General features: G+C 37.9%; 1 protein-coding gene across 1 annotated transcript in view; it reads right to left on the minus strand.

Moving 5' to 3' along the window:
- Positions 1-21,975, minus strand: part of DNAH11 (dynein axonemal heavy chain 11) — a 358,576-nt gene that overhangs the window by 42,854 nt on the left and 293,747 nt on the right. The window contains 3 exon segments of the mRNA XM_040472462.1: positions 4,347-4,487; positions 6,436-6,600; positions 18,227-18,431. Of these exon segments, the coding sequence (XP_040328396.1) occupies positions 4,347-4,487; positions 6,436-6,600; positions 18,227-18,431 (511 nt within the window).

The raw sequence follows: 21,975 nt of genomic DNA on the forward strand, positions 1-21,975 counted from the left end.
GTCTCTTATGCTTTGGCTCTCTCCCACTCTAACCTCTTTTTTTTTTTTTTTTTCCTTCCCCTCCCCCATGGGTTCCTGTTACGTTTCTCAGGATCCACATAAGAGTGAAACCATATGGTATCTGTCTTTCTCTGTATGGCTTATTTCACTTAGCATCACACTCTCCAGTTCCATTCATGTTGCTACAAAAGGCCATATTTCATTTTTTCTCATTGCCACGTAGTATTCCATTGTGTATATAAACCACGATTTCTTTATCCATTCATCACTTGATGGACATTTAGGCTCTCTCCATAATTTGGCTATTGTTGAGAGTGCTGCTATGAACATTGGGGTACAAGTGCCCCTATGCATCAGTACTCCTGTGTCCCTTGGATAAATTCCTAGCAGTGCTATTGCTGGGTCATAGGGTAGGTCTATTTTTAATTTTCTGAGGAACCTCCACACTGCTTTCCAGAGTGGCTGCACCAATTTGCATTCCCACCAACAGTGCAAGAGGGTTCCCGTTTCTCCACATCCTATCCAGCATCTATAGTCTCCTGATTTGTTCATTTTGGCCACTCTGACTGGCGTGAGGTGATACCTGAGTGTGGTTTTGATTTGTATTTCCCTGATAAGGAGCGACGCTGAACATCTTTTCATGTGCCTGTTGGCCATCCGGATGTCTTCTTTAGAGAAGTGTCTATTCATGTTTTCTGCCCATTTCTTCACTGGGTTATTTGCTTTTCGGGTGTGGAGTTTGGTGAGCTCTTTATAGATTTTGGATACTAGCCCTTTGTCCGATATGTCATTTGCAAATATCTTTTCCCATTCCGTTGGTTGCCTTTTAGTTTTGTTGGTTGTTTCCTTTGCTGTGCAGAAGCTTTTTATCTTCATAAGGTCCCAGTAATTCACTTTTGCTTTTAATTCCCTTGCCTTTGGGGATGTGTCGAGTAAGAGATTGCTACGGCTGAGGTCAGAGAGGTCTTTTCCTGCTTTCTCCTCTAAGGTTTGGATGGTTTCCTGTCTCACATTCAGGTCCTTGATCCATTTTGAGTTTATTTTTGTGAATGGTGTGAGAAAGTGGTCTAGTTTCAACCTTCTGCATGTTGCTGTCCAGTTCTCCCAGCACCATTTGTTAAAGAGACTGTCTTTTTTCCATTGGATGTTCTTTCCTGCTTTGTCAAAGATGAGTTGGCCATACGTTTGTGGGTCTAGTTCTGGGGTTTCTATTCTATTCCATTGGTCTATGTGTCTGTTTTTGTGCCAATACCATGCTGTCTTGATGATGACAGCTTTGTAGTAGAGGCTAAAGTCTGGGATTGTGATGCCTCCTGCTTTGGTCTTCTTCTTCAAAATTACTTTGGCTATTCGGGGTCTTTTGTGGTTCCATATGAATTTTAGGATTGCTTGTTCTAGTTTCGAGAAGAATGCTGGTGCAATTTTGATTGGGATTGCATTGAATGTGTAGATAGCTTTGGGTAGTATTGACATTTTGACAATATTTATTCTTCCAATCCATGAGCAGGGAATGTCTTTCCATTTCTTTAAATCTTCTTCAATTACCTCCATAAGCTTTCTATAGTTTTCAGCATACAGATCCTTTACATCTTTGGTTAGATTTATTCCTAGGTATTTTATGCTTCTTGGTGCAATTGTGAATGGGATCAGTTTCTTTATTTGTCTTTCTGTTGCTTCATTGTTAGTGTATAAGAATGCAACTGATTTCTGTACATTGATTTTGTATCCTGCAACTTTGCTGAATTCATGTATCAGTTCTAGCAGACTTTTGGTGGACTCTATCGGAGGAAGTTTTTTTTCTATACTGCTAGTCGCAGGCTGGAAGGATGGGACGTGTCCCGGAGCCTAGAGCAGCGAGGTCTGAACGCAGCTGCAGGAAGGTTCTGAGGATGTGATGTAATGTTTAAGGTTCATTTTATTCTTTGTGGGTATCGAGTTTTCTCAGCACCATTTGTTATTAAAGCTATCCCTTCTTCATTAAATTGTCTCGGGTGTTTTTCTTTAGGCCAATTAATATCAGTTTATAACAAGCCCTGAAATCATGTATTGTAAATTTGTTGTTCTTTTTCAAAATTATTTAGTTACTTTAAATCCTTTTAATTTCTTTTTCAAAATTATTTAGTTACTTTAAATCCTTTTAATTTTAGAATCAGCTTGCCAATTTCTATTTTTAAAAAGCCCCCAGGGATTTGGCTGAGATGGAATTGAATCTACAGATCAATTTGGAAAGACCAAAGATCATCTTAATAACACTGAGTGTTCTAATCCACAAACATGGTATCTCTCTCCATGGTATATTTCAACAATGTTTTTGCAGCACTTAGCACACAGATCTTGTATTTGTTTTGTTAAAATTATCCCTAAGAGTTTCGTGAATTTGGAAGCTGTTGTAAATAGTACTGAGTTATTAATTTTATTTTCCAGTTGTTTGTTCTTCATATATAAAAACAATGGATTTTGAGTATTGCCTTTATATCCTGCCATCTTGCTAAAAACTCACTTCTTAGTCCTAGTAGCTTTTTTTGGTAGATTTCTGAAGATTTTCTAAACACATGATTAAGTCATTTGTGAAAAAAAGACACTCCTTCTTTTAAAATGTCTGTGCCTTTTATTATATTGTTGCACTGGGGATAACCTGCAGGGCAGTAATGAATAGAAGTGTTGAGAAAAGACATTCTTATTCCTGATCTTAGGGGAAAGCGTTTAGTTTTTCAACATCAAGTATATTACTAGCTGTAGATTTTTGTAGATGCCCTTTTTCACATTGAGACATTAACCAGGTATTGAAGTTTGTCAGATTCTTTGGCTGCATCCACTGAAGGGATCATATGGCTTTTCTCTGTTGTTTTGTGTTATTTTTTAAATGTTTAACCAGCTTGTATTCCTGGTATGAATTCCACTTGGGCATAAAATATTATTCTTTTTATTTGTGGCTGGGTTCACTTTACCAATTCATCCATCCTCCCTCTCTTCCTTTTTTAGTGAGTGAGGGGCAGGGGGACAAGCATGAGTGGGGGTGAAGGGCAGAGAGAGAGAATCTTAAGCAGGTTCCATGCTCAGTGTAGAGCTAGACACAGGGCTCGATCCCATGACCCTGAGATCATAACCTAAACCTAAACCAAAACCTGCTAGTTACTCTTGACTCTTTTCCTCTTCTTTATTTTCCATATCCAGTCCATTTCTAAGGATTGATTATTTTAGCTTCAAACCATATGACAAGTCTATTAACTTTTGAGTCTTGTCATTCTATCAGACGTCTGCTTCAAACCTTTCAATGGCTTCTTTTTTCAGACAAACTATAATCCAAAACCCCCCATTTGGCCAATGAGGCCTCCTATGATCTAGACTTCCCCACCTCTCTAGAGTCCTGTCTTGTCATCTTCTCCCTTACTCATTAATTACCCTCCAGCCACATACATTCATTCACCACCTGGAATCCCAAACTCATTCATGTCCCACACATCCTTGTTTTCTGCAAACATTTCATACATGGCTAAACTCTATAGGAATCAACTCTAATGTCACTTCTTCTGAGAGGCCTTCCCTGAACCAAAACAGCACCTCCATCTTTACTATTCTCTCTCATTGTACTTATCACTTTTACACACACACACACACATGCCCCCCCCCATATATTTGTTTTTTTCAAAACTGTACACTGAGTAACCAGCACAACATCTGGCATGATTGATCTCAATAGCTATTTGTTTAGAAACTGAGCGACAGCATGAATGAATACTGCCCAGAAGTACAATGATGCAAAGTATAGAGCATGGCCTTTGGGATCCTAGTCATGAGTTCAAATCCTGCCTCTTATAATTATGATGTGAATTACAGAGGAATTTGTTTCAAAATGTTAGTTTTTTAAAAAAAAATAGGGATAAAATACTTTACTGAGATGTTTTAAGCCTAAGAATGAACCAAGGTATAAAAATGTCTTGCATGTAACAGAGGGACTTAATGAATAGTTGCTCTCACTCTTTCTCCCACTATAACAAAATAATATGGGTAATATTTTTATAAGACACTTATGGCTTTACAAAAAAAGTATAGGAGTCTCAAGGAGAATTCCCTTATATATAATAAACTCAAGACTCTGTTTAAGAACAAAACCAAATGTATTATGAGGCCACATAATTATCTCAGAGCCTTATTAAAAATTACAAATAAAAGCTCCAGAGAAAATGAGAATTTCTTTTTCTTTTCTTTCTTTTTTTTTTTTTTTTTTTTGCTGGCTAGATCCTCAGGACTCCTTACTGGATATATACCAATTGCTTAAAAGTAAATTCCAAACTTCCAGAAACAAGTTGAACTCATGAAATTTTTTCTTAGCCTATTCAGCATACCTTCAAAGAGAATTGGTAGATGGGGTTAATTTTTCTGAGGTCATTAATAACAAAATAAAGAAGAGACGCTCTCGCTGCCACTGGTCTGTAACATTCTCGGGCCTCGTTGATTTTTGTTTCATTTTCTTTAGCTTCAATCACCTACGGTGAGATCAAACAACATAGGCCACTTACTCTTCATATTCTTTATACTTACCCAAGTGATGGAAGGGACATATCTGAAATGAAAAATTGTTCATATTAAAACAGAAAACATGTATGAAATTTATGTGCTTGAATTTTTCTAAAATTATTAGATTCATATTTTAAAATAATTTTTTTCATAAACTGAGTTTTCAGTGAGAATAGACCTGACTCTAGCTGTTTTATGGTTACAAATTAAGCAAATCTGACTAGGGGCTGTGGTTTCACAGAATTTGTTCTGAGTAATGTCACCTTCCTGCCTCCCCTCTCTTTTTCAGGTTTAATAACCCAGCTATATCACCTCCCTGGGATAGCTCTTACAAGTCTGCTGGGTCAGTTCAATGCTGATAACTTTATTAGTCAACAAGGTATACGAAAGCAGCCAAGGTCAATGATATATCCAATAGCCATGTTTACTGAAAAAGCCTTTATGTGAAGACTCTCATGACTCTCTGACTTTGCACCAGATGATCCATATGCTCATATATTTCCATGTAGTTTATCTTTATCTATTAGCCTCTGGGTACATTCAGAAAGATAATTAAAAGAACAATACCTCCACCACCACAACCAACATACTCATTTTTATTCAAGGCTCAAATAACTTAAAAAAAATTTTTTTTTTTTTAAATCTAGGACTACTGCTGGTCCCATACCTTTTTTTTTTTTTTAATGTTTATCTTTATATTTGAGAGAGACAGCATGAGTGGAGACGAGCGGGGGGGCACAAAGAGAGAGTGGGACAGAGGATCTGAAGCGGGCTCTTTACTGACAGCAGTGAGCCAATGTGGGGCTCGAACTCATGAAGCATGAGATCATGACCTGAGCTGAGGTTGGATGCTCAATGGACAGAGCCACCCAGGCACCCCTGCTCCTATAGCTTTTTAAGATAGCTTTTTTTCCCCCAACCTTTCTTACAGACTTGATTCTTCATAATTGTGTATAAAAGGAAATAAAACAGAGCAGAAAGGGGAATCCCTACATAGTAATATATTAAGAAGAAAGGAAGAGGCATTTTAAGAGACAATTAGAAGCTAACTTCAAAGCTAAGACCTAATTTACTTAATTGCTCTAATCTTTACCATCTTAGGAGCCACCAAGAATTCACTTACTTAAAAGGACAGAGTAATGTGGGATTCCATTTCTTTGTTTAAATTAAGATAAACATATAGGATGTGTGGTGACACAGTCTCAACTGGGTAATTAACAGATTGGTAAGTAATGAAGATATTGCAGAAAACAAATGAGATTCCTCCCACTTTGACACAATGGAATTTTAAGGGTCATGGACACTCGTGAAAGTCCGAAGTGCCTACCACACGTAGGACATGTTGGGACATATGTTGGACATTCAGCAGGAAGTCTACTCAATAAAAATTTTTACTGGCTCTTAGGAAATGTCATTGTTTCCCAGGGTGAATAATGCATCTGAGTACAGCAGGAGACCATGCCTTGCTCTCTCTCTCCTGCCAGTGAAGGCCTGTAAACACAACTTTAGCTCTAAACATTTCTCTAAAATGTACAACAGACCAGGAAACCTGTGGTGAGACTGGAAGGTGTCAGTTTGCCAGAGCTGGATGCTAAGCCTTTTTAGATTTTACACCATGTAAACCAGCAGGCTCCAATTCTCTTCAGATTTAGTCACTCAGAAAAAATAACAGCCTCACAGAGTCTCATGTGGATGACAGGATCTCTGCTGAATTATGAGAGGCACAAGTTCAACCACCTCTGGCTCCAGGCAGAGCCCCCCACATTCTGGTTTTTAAGGGCAGTTTATTAAATGACCTTAAATCCACAACAAGTGAGTCCTCTTAAGCAAACTGTCAAGTTTGATCACATTTTGATCCCAACCACTTGATTCAAAGGGAGCACTGTGACCCTCCAGGTGTCCTTGGGGCCTTCTTACTTTCCGCTCTATCTCTGCTGCGGTCGCCTTGGTCCTCTCCAGCCTCTCTACCAGCTCGGTGTCGTCGAGGAAGCTCCCCTCTGCTGCAGAAAGGCGCAGAAGGAGGTCGTCCTCCAGATACTTCAGCTCGATCTTAAAGTCATTCTGGTGCTTTGTCAAAACCAACTAACAAAACCAAGAAAAGTCTGAGAAATGGCGGTTAAATTCATGTTTGTAAGCAGTTTCTTTAATTGTCAATTTCATGGAACCATATATAGTAAACACACTTAAAAACATACAAAATTAAAAATATACTAATCATCCTCTTTAAAAACTTATATAAAATTTTTTAAATATTAATTTATTCTTTGAGACACAGAGAGAGCGCGCACATGCAAGAGAGGCAGAGAGAGAGAGAGAGAGAGAGAGAGAGAGAGAGAGCGCACAAACAGGAGGGGGAGAGAGAGAGACACAGAATCTGAATCAGGCTCCAGTGAACCAGGCTCCAGGCTCTGAGCTGTCAGCACAGAACTCGACGTGGGGCTCGAACTCATGAACTGTGAGATTATGACCCAAGCCAAAGTTGGATGCCTAACCAACTGAGCCACCCAAGTGCCCCTAGAAACTTATTTTAAAACAAGTCAGAGGGGCACCTGGCTGGCTCAGTTGGTAGAGTGGCCGACTTTGGCTCGGGTCATGATCTTGTGGTTTGTGAGTTTGAGCCCCACATTGGGCTCACTGCTGTCAGTGAAGAACCCACTTCAGATCCTCTGTCTCCTCTCCTGTACCCCTCCTTAACTTGCATACACATACGCACTCTCTCAAAAGTGAACGTTAAACATTTTTTTTAAGCAAGTCACAAAATATGTTAAGATCTGGGTGCACTCCAGCGTCCAGAGAATGAATGTCTGTCATAATCATTTAACATCATGAACCTATAGGAAGAACCTATTCTATTCTATAGGAAGAAACTTCTGCTTCAAATCTAAAAAGTTGGAAGTCATCATTTCCATCCTCACAAAGGAAAAAAGCTAATCCTCGACTCTTCTTACATCCTTCAAAGAACAAAGGTTACAGGTCAACTGCCACTCTAAAAGCCAGAGGGATGGGTAAATAAAGACAATCAGCTGATGGCGAACATGCACAGAGTAATTGGCTAATTGCTGGAGTCAGAGCTCCCGTTTTAAACCTCTGGGAGCTCAGTCTTAGGAATCCCTCCATACTTTTGTGAATTTGCCTCTAAGAGACTTACCTGGTTGTCACAGTAAAGACCAGGAAAAAAAAAATCTACTCCTGCTTTGGGCAGTGGAAGGGGAAAAGCAACTATTTTAAAATATGTCCAGGGGGAAAGCAACCCTTTAAAATATCCAAGAGCTTTCTGTTTTCGTAACAAAAGCCTTCCCTCAATGGAAATTACATTATCAGAGCCTTACCTGACCTAGGGAGAAGGATGATTGGACAACTCAGCCTCCCCTCAATCTCTTTTCTCACAAAGGGGAGATAAAAATAAATGATGAGCTCTTCTGAAGAGAGAAACCCGGAGATTTAATCATAGTATTACACAGTATTGCAGAATACCTCTCATCCACAATACCTTACCACCACACTGCATCAACAGACCCCAGTATAATAACAGTGGATTCCAACAGAGAGCTGCAAGGTACCGACTATTTAAGAAGGAGTTTCTAGGGAAATCCAAGGACACAGACAGACAAAAGCAGGGATATGAGAGGAAAGTGAAACCTATGACAGCAACAGCTACAGCAAACATGACACACAGCCTAAGTGCTAGTCACATAAATATAAAACCTAACACTAAAGTTCCATTGGCCTCACTTCAAATTATCCAGTACATCCTAGCTGGCTTTCAACAAAAAAGTACAAGGCATGCTGAAAGACAAAAAGCACAGTCTGAAGTGACAAAGCAAACCTCAGAACAACACTCAGGAGTGGCAGAAATTCTGAAATTATCAGGCTGAGAATTAAAAATAATTATGCTTAATGTGCTACGGGGCTCGTGAGAAACTGGAAAACATGCAAGACCATTTGGACAATTTAAGGTGAGAGACGGAAACTGTAAGAAAGGAAATGTTAGAAGTAAACACTATGACAGAAATGAAGGATGCCACTGATAGGCTCATCAGTAGGTTGGACACAGTCAAGGGAATCATCAGCAAACTCCAATATAGGTCAAGAAAAACTTTTCACGCTTAAAAGGAAAGAGGAAAAAAAGGAAAAGAATATCCGGTAACTGTAGGAAAATTACAAAAAGTGTTAACATGCACATCATAGCAATATCTGAAGGAGAAAAAGGAGAATAAATAGTGGAGGTAATGATGGCTAAGAATTTTCTAAAATTAATGGACATTCACCAAACCACAGATCCAGGACGCTCACAGCAGAATAAGTAACAAAAACAAATTACACCTAGACATATCATATTCAAACTGCAGAAAATCAAATACCAAGAAACAAGGTGAAAAGAAGCTACAAGAAAAAACAAACCTCACCTATGGAGAAAGAGGACAAGAATTACAAAGAACTTCTGAGAAATCATGCAAGCAAGGAAAGAGTAAATATTCAAAATATTGAAGAAATAAATGATCAGTCTACAAGTCTGTCTCCTGCCAAATCAGTCCTCAAAAATTAAGCAAAAAAACCCGTTTTTTTTTAAGAAAAAAAACCTGAAGGATTCTGTCACCGGTAGACATGTCTTACAAGTAATTTGTTGTTGTTGTTGTTTTTGGTCACACAGGAAAAAAAAAAGATAGAGGTCAGAAACTCACATCCACATAAAGGAAGAATGTCAGACAAAGAATAAATGAAGGTAAAAAATTTTTTTCTTAGTCTTAAGGGAACTGTTCAAACTAATACAGACAACAAGGTATTCAGTGATTATAACTTACGATAAATGAAATGAATGACAACAGTGTTACCAGAGATGGGAGGGAAGAAATGAGAAAACGTTAAAAGGTACTTGCACTTCCTAGGAGGCAGTATCATAATGTGACTTGAAAATGGACTTAGGTTACTTGTAAATGTATATAGTAAATACTAAAAAAACCCCACTACATTAAAAAAAAAAAAAGAGGTATAACTTATATGCTGGGAGACCACAGGTAGTGGAATTATATGAAATGCTCAATTAAAACCAGAGAAGGCAGAAAGAAAAAAAAAGCATGAAAAAAAAAAGGGTAAGGAAGAGTACAGTAAATATACAGTGACAAATATGGTAGATTTTATTTTTTTTATTTTATTTTTTTTTAAATTTTTTTTTTTCAACGTTTATTTATTTTTGGGACAGAGAGAGACAGAGCATGAACGGGGGAGGGGCAGAGAGAGAGGGAGACACAGAATCGGAAACAGGCTCCAGGCTCTGAGCCATCAGCCCAGAGCCTGACGCGGGGCTCGAACTCCCGGACCGCGAGATCGTGACCTGGCTGAAGTCAGACGCTTAACCGACTGCGCCACCCAGGCGCCCCACAAATATGGTAGATTTTAATCCAATTGCATCAATAATCTCTTTGTGAATTTTCTAAATACATCAATTAAAAGACACAGACTGACAAAATGGATCAAAAAAGTAGGACCCAACTGTCTACTTTCTAAAAGAAATCTACTCTGCTTAAAGGAAAGGGATGGAGAAAGTTACACCACTTACCGCTCAGCAAAAGAAAGCTGGAGCAGCTACATTAATTTCAGACAAAGTACACACGAGAACAAGGAAGATTATCCAGCACAAAGAGGAGAATTATATAATGATAAAGGGATCAATTCTCTTAAAAAAAACCACAAATCTTTAGTGAGCATGTCTCTGACAACCAAGTGTCAAAATACAGGCGACAGAAACTGACGGAACTCCAAGAAGCACACAAGGCCACATTGCTGAAGAATTCAAAACTCCTGTATCTAGAATTAATGGATTCTGGTAGACAGAGAGTCAGCAACAATATAGTTGAACTAAACAGCACTATTAACTGGATGTAAGTGACATTTATAGAATATAGTAAAACCTTGGATTGCGAGTAACTTGTTCTGCAAGTATTCCCTAAGATGATCAAACATTTCTAATAAATTTGAACCTGATAAAAGAACAATGTCTTGGAATACGAGTAGTGACCCCGAATGTCACATGATCACAAATGAGCAAATGGTTCTTCTCCCTCATTCCCCCTGCCTCTCTCCCTGTGGGATTATGGGTGATCATCAAAGTAATGTTACATTTCCACAAAAATCCTCAAAAGGAGGCGAAAGCAAGTGTCACTGGATAGGTTCCTTGTTAAAGCTGCACAAAAAGAAAGAGATTCCATTGAGCCATCAGATAGGAGTGATTCCTTTCGTGCTAATGAAAGTCATTTACACAGTAACCTTCTTTTGTCTTCCTCACACCAGACACAAAGGTTTTTCAAAGGTAAGTGCAGGTCAATTTATTTTTCCTTGCATTTTGTATTTTCTTTATTATTTTGTATTATATTACAGTATGTAAACATTTTTACATGAATATTTTTGGGTTGTGGAATGAATCATCTGAGTTTCCATTATTTCTTATGGGGAAATTTGCTTTGATATACAAGTGCTTTGGATTACAAGCATGTTTCTGGAACAAATTATGCTTGCAAACCAAGGTTTTACTGTACTTTATCAAATAATAGCAGAGTACATATTTCTTTCAAGTTCACATAAAATATTCACATGATAAACCAAACTCTGAACCATAAAACACACCTGAAAAAGTTTTAAAAGAAAGAAATACTAAGTATACTCTCAAACCACAATGAAATCAAATAAGGAATTACTAAATGGAAAGACAGCTGGAAAACTCCCCAAGTATTTGGAGATTAAACAGTGTACTTCTCAATAATATGTAGGTGAAAGAAATCTCAAAAGACATTAAAAATATATCAAACTAAATAAAAATGAAAATACAATTTATCAAAATGTGTGAGATGAAGCAAAAGCAGTGCTGAGAGGAAAATTTGTAGCACTGAGCACACAGTAGAAAAGAAGAAAGATCTAAAATTAATGATCTATGCTTTTACCTTAAGAAGCTAGTGAAAGAAAAGCAATATAAATATAAAGCAAGGAGATGAAAATAAACAATAAAAATTAGAGCAGAAATCAATAAAAATTAAAACAGGAAACCAATGGGGGAAAAAATCATCAGTCAAAAGTTGATTCTTTACAAAAATCAACAAAAGTTTTAGCCCTGGAGCCAGGCTAACCAAGAAAAAGAGAAAGCATTAATTACAATGTCAGAAATTAAAGAAGGACCATCACTACTGACTCTGTGGGCATTAAAGGATAGTAAAAGGATATTATGAATGAGTTTATGCCCACAAATTTGATAATTTAGATGCAGTAGACCAATTTCTTGAAAGACACATCTACCAAGAACTCACACAAGGAAAACTAGATAATCTGAATGGGCCTATATCTAAATAAAAATTTGAATTGACAACAATCTTCCAAAAAAGAAAGCACCAGGCCCAGACGATTTCACTGATGAGTTTACCAAAGATTTAAGGAAGAAATGCTATCAACTTTCTACTATTTCTTCCAGAAAATAGAAGCAAAGGGAATACTTCCTAATTGTATGAGGTCCCCATTAGCCTAATATTGAAACCAGATAAAGCCATTTCAAGAAAAAACAAAACTATAGACCCAGTATCTTTCATGAACATATATGTAAAAATCCTCAACAATATATTAGCAAACAAAATCAAACACATGTGTGAAGAGAAATATATACTATAGTAAGTAGAATTTATTCCAGGTATGCAAGTCTGGTTCAACATTGAAAAGTCAAGTAATGTAATCCATTGCATCAAAAGGCTTAAGAAAAAAAATATGATATACCAATAGATGAAGAAAAAAAAACTGAAAAAATCCAACACTCATTTATGATAACGACTCCCAGAAAAGTACAAATAGAGGTGAACTTCAACTTGATAGAGAACATCTAAAAATGAAACCTACATTCATTACATATTCCACTTAATGGCGATGAACTAGATGCTTTCCCCCCAAAACTGGAACTGGCACAAATATCTCTTTTCACCACTTCTATTCAACATTGTACTGAACGTCTTAAACTAATTCAATAAGACAACAAAATAAATAAAATGTATACAGAATGGGAATGGAAGAAATAAACAGTCTTTGTTCACACACAGCATGGTTGTCTTTGTAGAAATCCCCAAAGAATCAACAAAAAGACTCCTAGCTAACAAGAGATTATAACAAAGCTGCAAGATACAGGGTTAGTGTACAAAACCCAACTGCTTTTCTATACGCTAGCAATGAACAATTGGAAATTAAAATGTATAGTACAATACCATTTACATTAGGACCAAAAAACTGAACTGCTTAGATAAAAATCTAGGAAATCATATTGAAGATATGTATGAAGAATTCTACCATGTTCTGATGAATGAAATCAAAGATCTAAAAAATGTAGACATAATTCATATTCATGATAGGAAAATCCAATATTGTTAAGATACCACATTTTCCTTTCTGTGATTCAACATACTATCAGTCAAAATCCCAGCACATTATTTTGTGGATACTGACAAACTGACTATAAAGTATACACAGAAAGGTATAAAATTCAGAAGAGCCAACAGTCAGCATATGGAAGAAAAATAAGTTGGAAGATTGACAATACTCACCTTAAAGACTTGCTATAAAGCTACCACTAATAAGGAAGGTGTGGTATTCACAAAGTAGACAACAGATCCACAGAAATATGGTCTACTGATCTCTGACAAGTAGCAAAGGCAATGCAAGGAGAAACGAAAATTTTTTTAAACAAATGGTACCAAACAGCTGGGTATCCACATGCAAAAGGATGAAGCTGGATCCCTACCTCACACTGCAAACAAAAATTAACTCAAAATGGATCACAGACCTGAATGTAAGAACTAAAACCATAAAACTCCTAGAAGAAAACACAGGAGTAAATCTTCACAAACTTTTATGAGGCAATGGTTTCATAAATATGATATCAAAAGCACAAGCAACAAAGAAAAAAGAGATAAACTGGATTTCATCAAAATTAAAGTTAGGTGCTTCAGAAGACACGATCAATAAAGTGAAGACAACCCACAGAATGGGAGAAAATATTTTTGTACTATGTGCCCAATGAGAGTATAATATTAAAAAAACATAAAGACTCCTACAACACAATAAAAATAACCCAATTTTAAAAATGGGCATAAGATTTGAATAGATGTTTCTCCAAAGAGGACATATCAAACCAATAAATATATGAAAAGATGCTCAATTCCATTAGCCTGTAGGGAAAAGAACATCAAAACCATAGTGAAATACCACTTCACATGCATTAATGTGGCTATTAGCAAAAAGAGAGCAAAAAGTGTTGGTGAAGATGTGAAGAAATTGGGTCTTTTACACATAGTTGGTAAAAATGTAAAATGGTCCAACTGCTTTGAAAACAGTCTGGCAGTTCCTTGAATGTTAAATGTAGAGTCAATATGTAACCTAGCAATTCTGCCGCTAGGCACATATGCAAGAGAATTGAAAAATATACGTCCACACAAGAACTTATGCATGAACATTCACAGAAGCATTAAGCATCATAGCCAAAAAGTGGAAACAACCTGAATATCCATCAACCCATGATGGCATAAATAAAATATGACATATATATATATCTGTACAATGAAATATTATTCAGATATAAAAAATGAAGAATTGGTATACACTACAACATGGATGCACCTTGAAAACATTATGCTAAGTGAAAGAAGCCATGTACAAAGGCCATGTATTTAATGATTCCATTTATATGAAATGTCCAGAACAGGCAAATCTATAGGGGTAAAAGGAGATTAACGACTGTTATGAGGTAGGTGGGAACGGACACTGGAGATTAACAGCTAATAAGCATTTATTTTTTTTTTGAGGTGCTGAAAATGTAGAATTGATACTCTGTGAATAACCTAATATACAACGAATTATACAATTAAAAAGGGTATGAGATTTACTGCAATCCCTATCAAAATACCACCAGCAATTTTCATAGAGCTAGGACAATGAATCCTAAAATTTGTATGGAACCACAAAAGACCCCAAAGAGCCAAAGCAATCTTGAAAAGAAAACCAAACCTGGAGGCATCATGACTCCAGACTTCAAGCTGTACTACAAAGCTGTAGTCATCAAGGTAATATGATACCAGTGCAAAACCAACACATAGACCAATGAAACAGAATAAAAAACTCAGAAATGGACCCACAACTATATGGTCAACCAATCTTTGACAAAGCAAGAAAGAATATCCAATGGAAAAAAGACAGTCTCTTTAACAAATGGTGTTGGGAAAACTGGACAGCAACATACAGAAGAATGAAACTAGACCACTTTCTTATACCATACACAAAAGTAAACTCAAAATGGATGAAAGACCTAAACGTGAGACAGGAAACCATCAAAATCCTAGAAGAGAACATAGGCAGCAACCTTGCTGACCTCGGCCAGAGCAGCTTCTTACTAGACACGTGTCTAGTAAGGGAAACAAAAGCAAACATGAAGTAATGGGACTTTATCAAAAGAAAAAACTTCTGCACAGAGCAAGAGACAATCAATAAAAACTGGAAGGCAGCCTACAGAATGGGAAAAGATATTTGCAAATGACATATATGATAAAGGGTTAATAACCAGTATCTATAAAGAACTATCAATCTCAACACCCAGAAAACAAATAACCCAGTTAAGAAATGGGCATGAGACTTGAACAGACGGTTTTCCAAAGAAGACATCCAGATGGACACATGAAAAGATGCTCAACATAATTCATCATCAGGGAAACACAAATCAAAACCACAATGAGATGCCGCCTTACACTGGTCGGAATGGCTAAAATTAACAACACAAACAACAAGTGTTGGCAAGGATGTGGAGAACGGAGAATCTCTAACACTGTTAGTGGGAATGCAAACTGGTGCAGCCACTCTGGAAAACAGTATGGAGGCTCCTCAAAAAGTTAAAAATAGAACTACCCTATGACCCATCAATTGCACTACTAGGTATTTACTCAGAGGATATGAAAATAGACTCAAAGGGGTACACGTACCCCTGTGTTTATAGCAGCATTATCAGCAATAGCCAAACTATGGAGGCAGCCCAAATGTCCATCAACTGATGAATAAAGAAGATGTGGTATATACAGACAATGGCCATCAAGAGGAATGAAACCTTGCCATTTGCAATGATGTGGATGGAGCTAGAGTATATTATATTAAGTGTAATAAGTCAGGCAGAGAAAAACAAATACCGAATGATTTTACTCATACATACAACTTAAACAAAACCGATAAACATATAGAAAAGGGGGGAAAAGGTGGGAAACAAACCATAAGAGACTAGGATTAGAGAACAAACTGAAGGTTCGTGGAAGGAGGTGGGTGGGAGATGGGCTAAATGCATGATGGGCATTAAGGAGGGCACTTGTGTTGAGCACTGGGTGTTATATGTAAGGGATGAATCACTAAATTCTACTCCTGAAAACAATATTACACTTTATGTTAACTAGAATTTCAATAACAGTTTGAGGGAAAAAAGGGTAGGTGAATTAAATCTCAATAAAACATAAAAATAGGAAGAAATATTACTATGTCTTAATGAACAACATCAAATGGACATGTGTTATTGAAGCGGAACACTATTTTGCTAAAAAAATTTTTTTAGTATATATTTTGAGAAAGAGAGAGCACAAGCAGGGAAGGAGCAGAAAGAGAAGGAGAAAGAAAGAGAGAGAGAGAGAGAGAGAGAGAGAGAGAGAGAGAGAGAACCCCAAGCAGGCTCCATGCTCAGCACAGAGCCTGAAGAAGGGTTCCATCTCAAAACTGTGAGATCATGACCTGAGCCAAAATCAAGAGGTGCAGGCTTAACTGAATGAGCCACCCAGGCACTCGGAAGCAGACCAGTATTTTAAGTACATTTTATTTTTATGTTACAAAGAAGAAGGATAACATTGGAAGAAACTTAAAATGGGCTAGTGATATAGAGGAACTCTGTAATATCTTGCAACTTTTCTGTAAATAAATCTAAAATTATTCCAAAATAAATTAACATTTATTTTAAAAGCTTGCTTCTGATAAAAAAGTAGGGTAGAAAGGCAAAATATTGCTCATCAATGATGCCAACATGGAAATTTGTAACTATTTTATGTGCATGTGTGAAAAATTCCATTATCTAAAGTAAAAGCATATAAAGAAATTAACCAGGGGTGCCTGGGAGGCTCGGCCAATTTAGTGTCCAACTCTTGATTTTGGCTCAGGGCATGATCTCACAGTTTGTGAGATCGAGCCCTAGGTTGGGCTCCATGCTGACAGCATGGGGCCTGGTTCAGATTCTCTCTCTGCCCTTCCCCTGCTCATGCTCTTTCCCTCAAAATAAATAAACTTAAAAAAAAGAAATTAACCAAACTGTGAAGGATTTGGGGGGAAAAAAACCTAAGTGTATTACCATAACAAGTCTATTTTTCTTTTCTTTTCTTTTTTCTTTTCTTTTCTTTTTTTATAGAGAGCATACATGAATAAGGGAGAGGGGCAGAGGGAGACAAAGAGAATCTTAAGCAAGCTCCACATTCAGCTCGGAGCCCAATGGGAGGTGTGATCCCATGACCGTGGGATCATGACCTGAGCCAAAAATCAAGACTTGGATGCTTAGCCAACTGAGCAACCAGGTGCCTCAAGACTATTTTTTTTATATGGTCTTGGGGGTGTTTCGAATGTAGACGTGTTCCCTGTCCAAGCTGGCAGTTATGCACAAAGCAGCACCCCTGCGATCTCTGAACACTGCCCTTGGGTCACTCGGGGCTGGCAGGTTGCAATGCCACTGAATGTGAGCACTCCTGCCAGAAGACCTCAGGGAACTGTGCCCACTCACACCCAGCCTTGAACTCAGAGCTGTCTTTGGCTGACACAGAAATCAATCCAATTAAAAGCCGTCTCAAATGGGGTCTGAACATGGGTGAGAATCCCTTGCAGGGGTTGGTAAAACAGACCGCTGGGCCTACCTCCAGAATCTCACACTTGGCAAGACCTGGTCTGTGGCTTGAGACTTTACATTTCAGGCCTCCGGCTGATCCTGATGTTCTGAGAATTTACCATTTGAAAACCGTTACACCAGGAGCAGCAAACAGCTTCCATAAAAGGCCAGACAGTAAATATCGTTGGTTTTGCAGGTCATACGGTCTCTGTAGCAACCACTCACCTCTACCATTGACTTCTTTCTACCTTTTCAGGCTTCCTCTGTCTTTTTGTTTGTGTTTTTTTTGTTTTCTGTTTTTTTGTTTTTTTTTTTTTTTTAGTTTTTTGTATTCAACCCTCATTTTAAGTATTTTCAGTATTTTTTAAAGTCAGTGTAAAGTCATACATTTTCCAGTAAGTGCTAATCATCACTAGCTATGAGCCTCTTGATTTTTCCCACCTTACTCTATTAGTCTTCTTTTTCTTTCTTTTGTCATGACTGAATTGGACTGTTGTCACTGAACCTACGAGAACATGTATCTGCTTCTCTACTTCTGTTTTCCATGATTTATATGTCTCCTTATTTGTCCTAGTGACCTGCATCAAACCAGACCTACAGCTAGCCCAACTCCTACCAGGGGCACGATGCTAACTACTTTCTTTAACAGGAGTGCCCTTGAACTGTTTATTGTTCACATACATCCTCATTTTTCTTAGTTAGACCATAAAGCTGTGGAGGGCAGGAATCCTATCTTATACTCCTGTGTCTTGTGCAAAGCAGATAGTAAGTGTTGACACACAATTTCATAATTTTTACCTTAAGTTTCTCCAGATCTGGCCTTTCAATACTGACCACCTCTGCCAGGAGCTGGGCTTCTAGACCATCTTCTGTGACCGTGAAATTGAGGAGGGTTGTCTGAGCTTGCAATTCTGGCTGATAGTGAGGATTTGCCAGTTTTGTGTGAAGGATAAGGCGAAAGTTCCTGTTAAATTCACATTCTTTATCTCCAATCCTGATATATCTAAAGAGGTACAACACAAACATTCAGGAGAGTCCCATGAACCATAATCGATATTTTGGTGTCATCCCATTCCTTTATTCTGATACTGTATCTAGGCTGTAAGACCAGGTGATTCAAAATTTTTCAGCTACTATCTCCCTGAAGTATAAAAGAAATAGGAATGATCTACTCAACCTCTACACAATTTTTTACATGCCAAATGGTGAAAACGGTACTCATCTCAAAGTCACTGTAACAAGAAAATTCAATACATTATATAAAGTTGTATAACAACAAATGTTAGGTTCTATAATACTTTCTGTGATAAACCTTACATTAAACATTGTTATTCTTACAGGATAAAATGAGTATGTATTTGCGCTTGTGTGCATGTGTATTAAGTGTGTATGTTCTTAAAATTTATATACATATTCAAAATACACATATACTTAAAATTACTTTGTATTTCAGTAGTTTTGGCACTGGCTCAAAAGCAAAGTTTAAGAACTGTCCTGTGTGGAATGCATGGGGGTGGGATCTCAGCACGTTTCTGTCCTATATCCCTGTTCCCTTGGCACAGGGACCAGGAGCGTTGCACTTCATCCAAAGTATTCCAGTCAGAGTGAGTTTTCCTGGGAGCTGGGATTGGAACAAAGAGCGGGAATCAGAAATAAAACCTACAAACTCATGTTGAAGTTCACCCTCTCCTCCTGGCAAACCACGCAGCAGAGAAAGACTTTCCTGGTTTCCCAGGGAAGATTAAACCAGTAATGGATTGAAGCGTAACACAAAAGGAGCATGTTCTGGATTTTATGAGCTCCCAGGTCCCATCTTCCTGCCTGCCTTTTTAACTCAGCTGCCGTTTCACCCTGCAGCCTTGTGACACAGTCTTCATTTTGCTTAAGCTAGATGGAGGTGGCTTCTGCAATTGCAAGCAAAGGTCTGAACGAATGCAGCTTCTCCCTGAGCGGAGGGCCTGACTTTTTTCTACCTCAGATACTGTGGAGTAACATGTAAGGACTTCATCATGAGGGCTCTGTTGCCCTCTGGGTTCTGGAAGGGCTTTGGTCAATGCAAGCAGTAGTAAGAGATCGCAGCACAGGACAGGGAGTTCAGCGTACATCTTCCCTGCCTCAGCGCCATGGTCTGGCGAAGACTGTGTCCTGCTATGACCAGATTCCAGGTTTGGGATGGTCTCCTTCCCCATAGCTCCACTCACAGGGTCAAGTAACACCTTCAGGCTTAGAGGTGGTGATGGCTTCTGGCTGATGCAAGTCCTTGCTTGCTTGGACTCTTCTGCGGGGTTCCTTTACTCTTCCCTCTGAAAATTCTTTTTGTAATAGTCACTGTTAATTCTATTAAAAACTTCCAAGCTGTTTTGTGGCTTTTTTTTTCCCCCTGTGGGGAACCTTCTCCAGTAGTGGGAGTTTAAAAAAATTTTTTTTTCAACGTTTATTTATTTTTGGGACAGAGAGAGACAGAGCATGAACGGGGGAGGGGCAGAGAGAGAGGGAGACACAGAATCGGAAACAGGCTCCAGGCTCTGAGCCATCAGCCCAGAGCCCGACGCGGGGCTCGAACTCACGGACCGTGAGATCGTGACCTGGCTGAAGTCGGACGCTTAACCGACTGCGCCACCCAGGCGCCCCATGGGAGTTTTTAAATTCATGTGACAAATCACAAATATTGAAACTTCTCCAACTTTTCCATCAGAGGTCCAAACCGTACTGGAGTAAAAATGCACATAAGAAGCCTAGGAGTGAGCCCAAAACAAAGAGCACCTTCTCAGCCTATTTTAATTACAAAATTCTGCATTCTTTCAAACTTAAGTGTATAAAGTAGTTTAATTGTAGATGAATCCTAATGATGATAGAATTTTATCCAAAGGCCGTATTATCTTTAATGTAAATATAGTATTTTTAAAAAATCAGACTTACAGGTAAAATGTTATTTCACTAAATTTATCAATTTTGGAAAACTGGATGAATTAAAAGAGACATTGAACAGTAAGTTCAGCATTCAGGCCACAATCCTTTTTATTACAATGCCTCAATGTTTGCAACAACTTTTCTTTAAACGTGAGGAGAGATGCCCAAAATTTGTAATGTGGCAGTATTTTAGGTTGCTGTTGGTGAATGTTTCCTAATTATATTTTACTCTGGGATTAGTCTCTTGGGTCACACGGTAAGGAAAGGACTTCAGAACCAATGGCCACTTAATCTGACTAGGAACATTGTTATGAAACAATTTTCGTGTGTCAAGATTATTTAAAAAGTCATAGTATTCTTAAATTGCTATAGCTTTAATCACAAAATCACTCTTAATCACTAAAGCTTTAGTCACTACAGCTCAGAACCTCAAAATATTGAGAAGATTCATTACTTCTCATCTTCATCGAACTCTCAAGTTTTGTTTGCATTGCATAAAATTATATTTGCAACAAAGACTTTCAGTTTCTGATGAAGTGTCTAAGCTTGAAAACGATCTGCCCAAGAAGTCACCTTTGGAGACATTTTTTATTAAGTTAAATGGTGAATTCATTCATGTTACCTAGTCTTGGGTTGTTTTTACTGTGTCAAGACTTCCTACTCTTTAATATTTTTTTCTAGAAGGATGAAGAGCAATTTAGGTAGCACATGTCTTCTGAAACAGCATATGACTGTATAATATAGCTCCCCTTTAAAAAAATAAATAAAAAGAGTATTCACATCACTGTTAAAGAGAAACACTGAGACAGAAAAAAGATGAATGAACCACAGGCCAAATGTTTTATAAATGAACCAGACAGCAGCTCTTGGTGTATCCAGTGAGCACAGTGGCCCCATGCCCTTGTTCCACAGGTCATGGCAATGACACCATCTGTTCACATGTTTGCAAGTATTTTCCAGTTGATATCATGCTCATTAAAGTAATCATGTACCTTATTGATAATTTCTTCTGTTATTTGTATTTGTAGTAAAAAATGTTACAACCATTCAGTCACTCAACAAGCAGTTATTGAACACCTACACCATGCCAAGCTCTAGGAGAGTGTTGGAGGCACTGGGCATAAAAGAAACAGGCAGGGTCTCTGTTCTCACAAACATTATTACTTCACTCTCTCATATTAGGCATTATGAGTATAAAATATGACATACCAATGCAGCCATTCATCTACTTAGTCTGTTCAATAAATGAATACACATTAGGTGCCTACAATGTGATGGCCATAGCAAGATCAAAGATCTGCCCAATTAAAACACAGGCAAAGAAGGCGAATAGACATTCCTCTAAAGATGATACACAAATGGCCAATGAGCATCTGAAAAGATGTTCAACACCATTAGTCATCAGGGAAATGCAAAGCAAAGCCCCAGTGAGGTGCGACTTCACATCCACTGCAAGGCTATAATACACAACAACAAAAACACAGGGCACCTGGCTGGCTTAGCCGAAAAAAGCATGCTACTCTTGATCTTGGGGTCATGAGTTTGAGTCCCCTGTTGGGTGTACAAATTACTTTAATAAAAACTTAAAATACACACACACACACACACACACACACACACACACACACACACACACA

This window comes from Herpailurus yagouaroundi, unplaced genomic scaffold (genome assembly GCF_014898765.1).
Source record: "Herpailurus yagouaroundi ecotype Mexico unplaced genomic scaffold, PumYag 100, whole genome shotgun sequence".
In the NCBI taxonomy this organism is placed as follows: domain Eukaryota; kingdom Metazoa; phylum Chordata; class Mammalia; order Carnivora; family Felidae; genus Herpailurus; species Herpailurus yagouaroundi.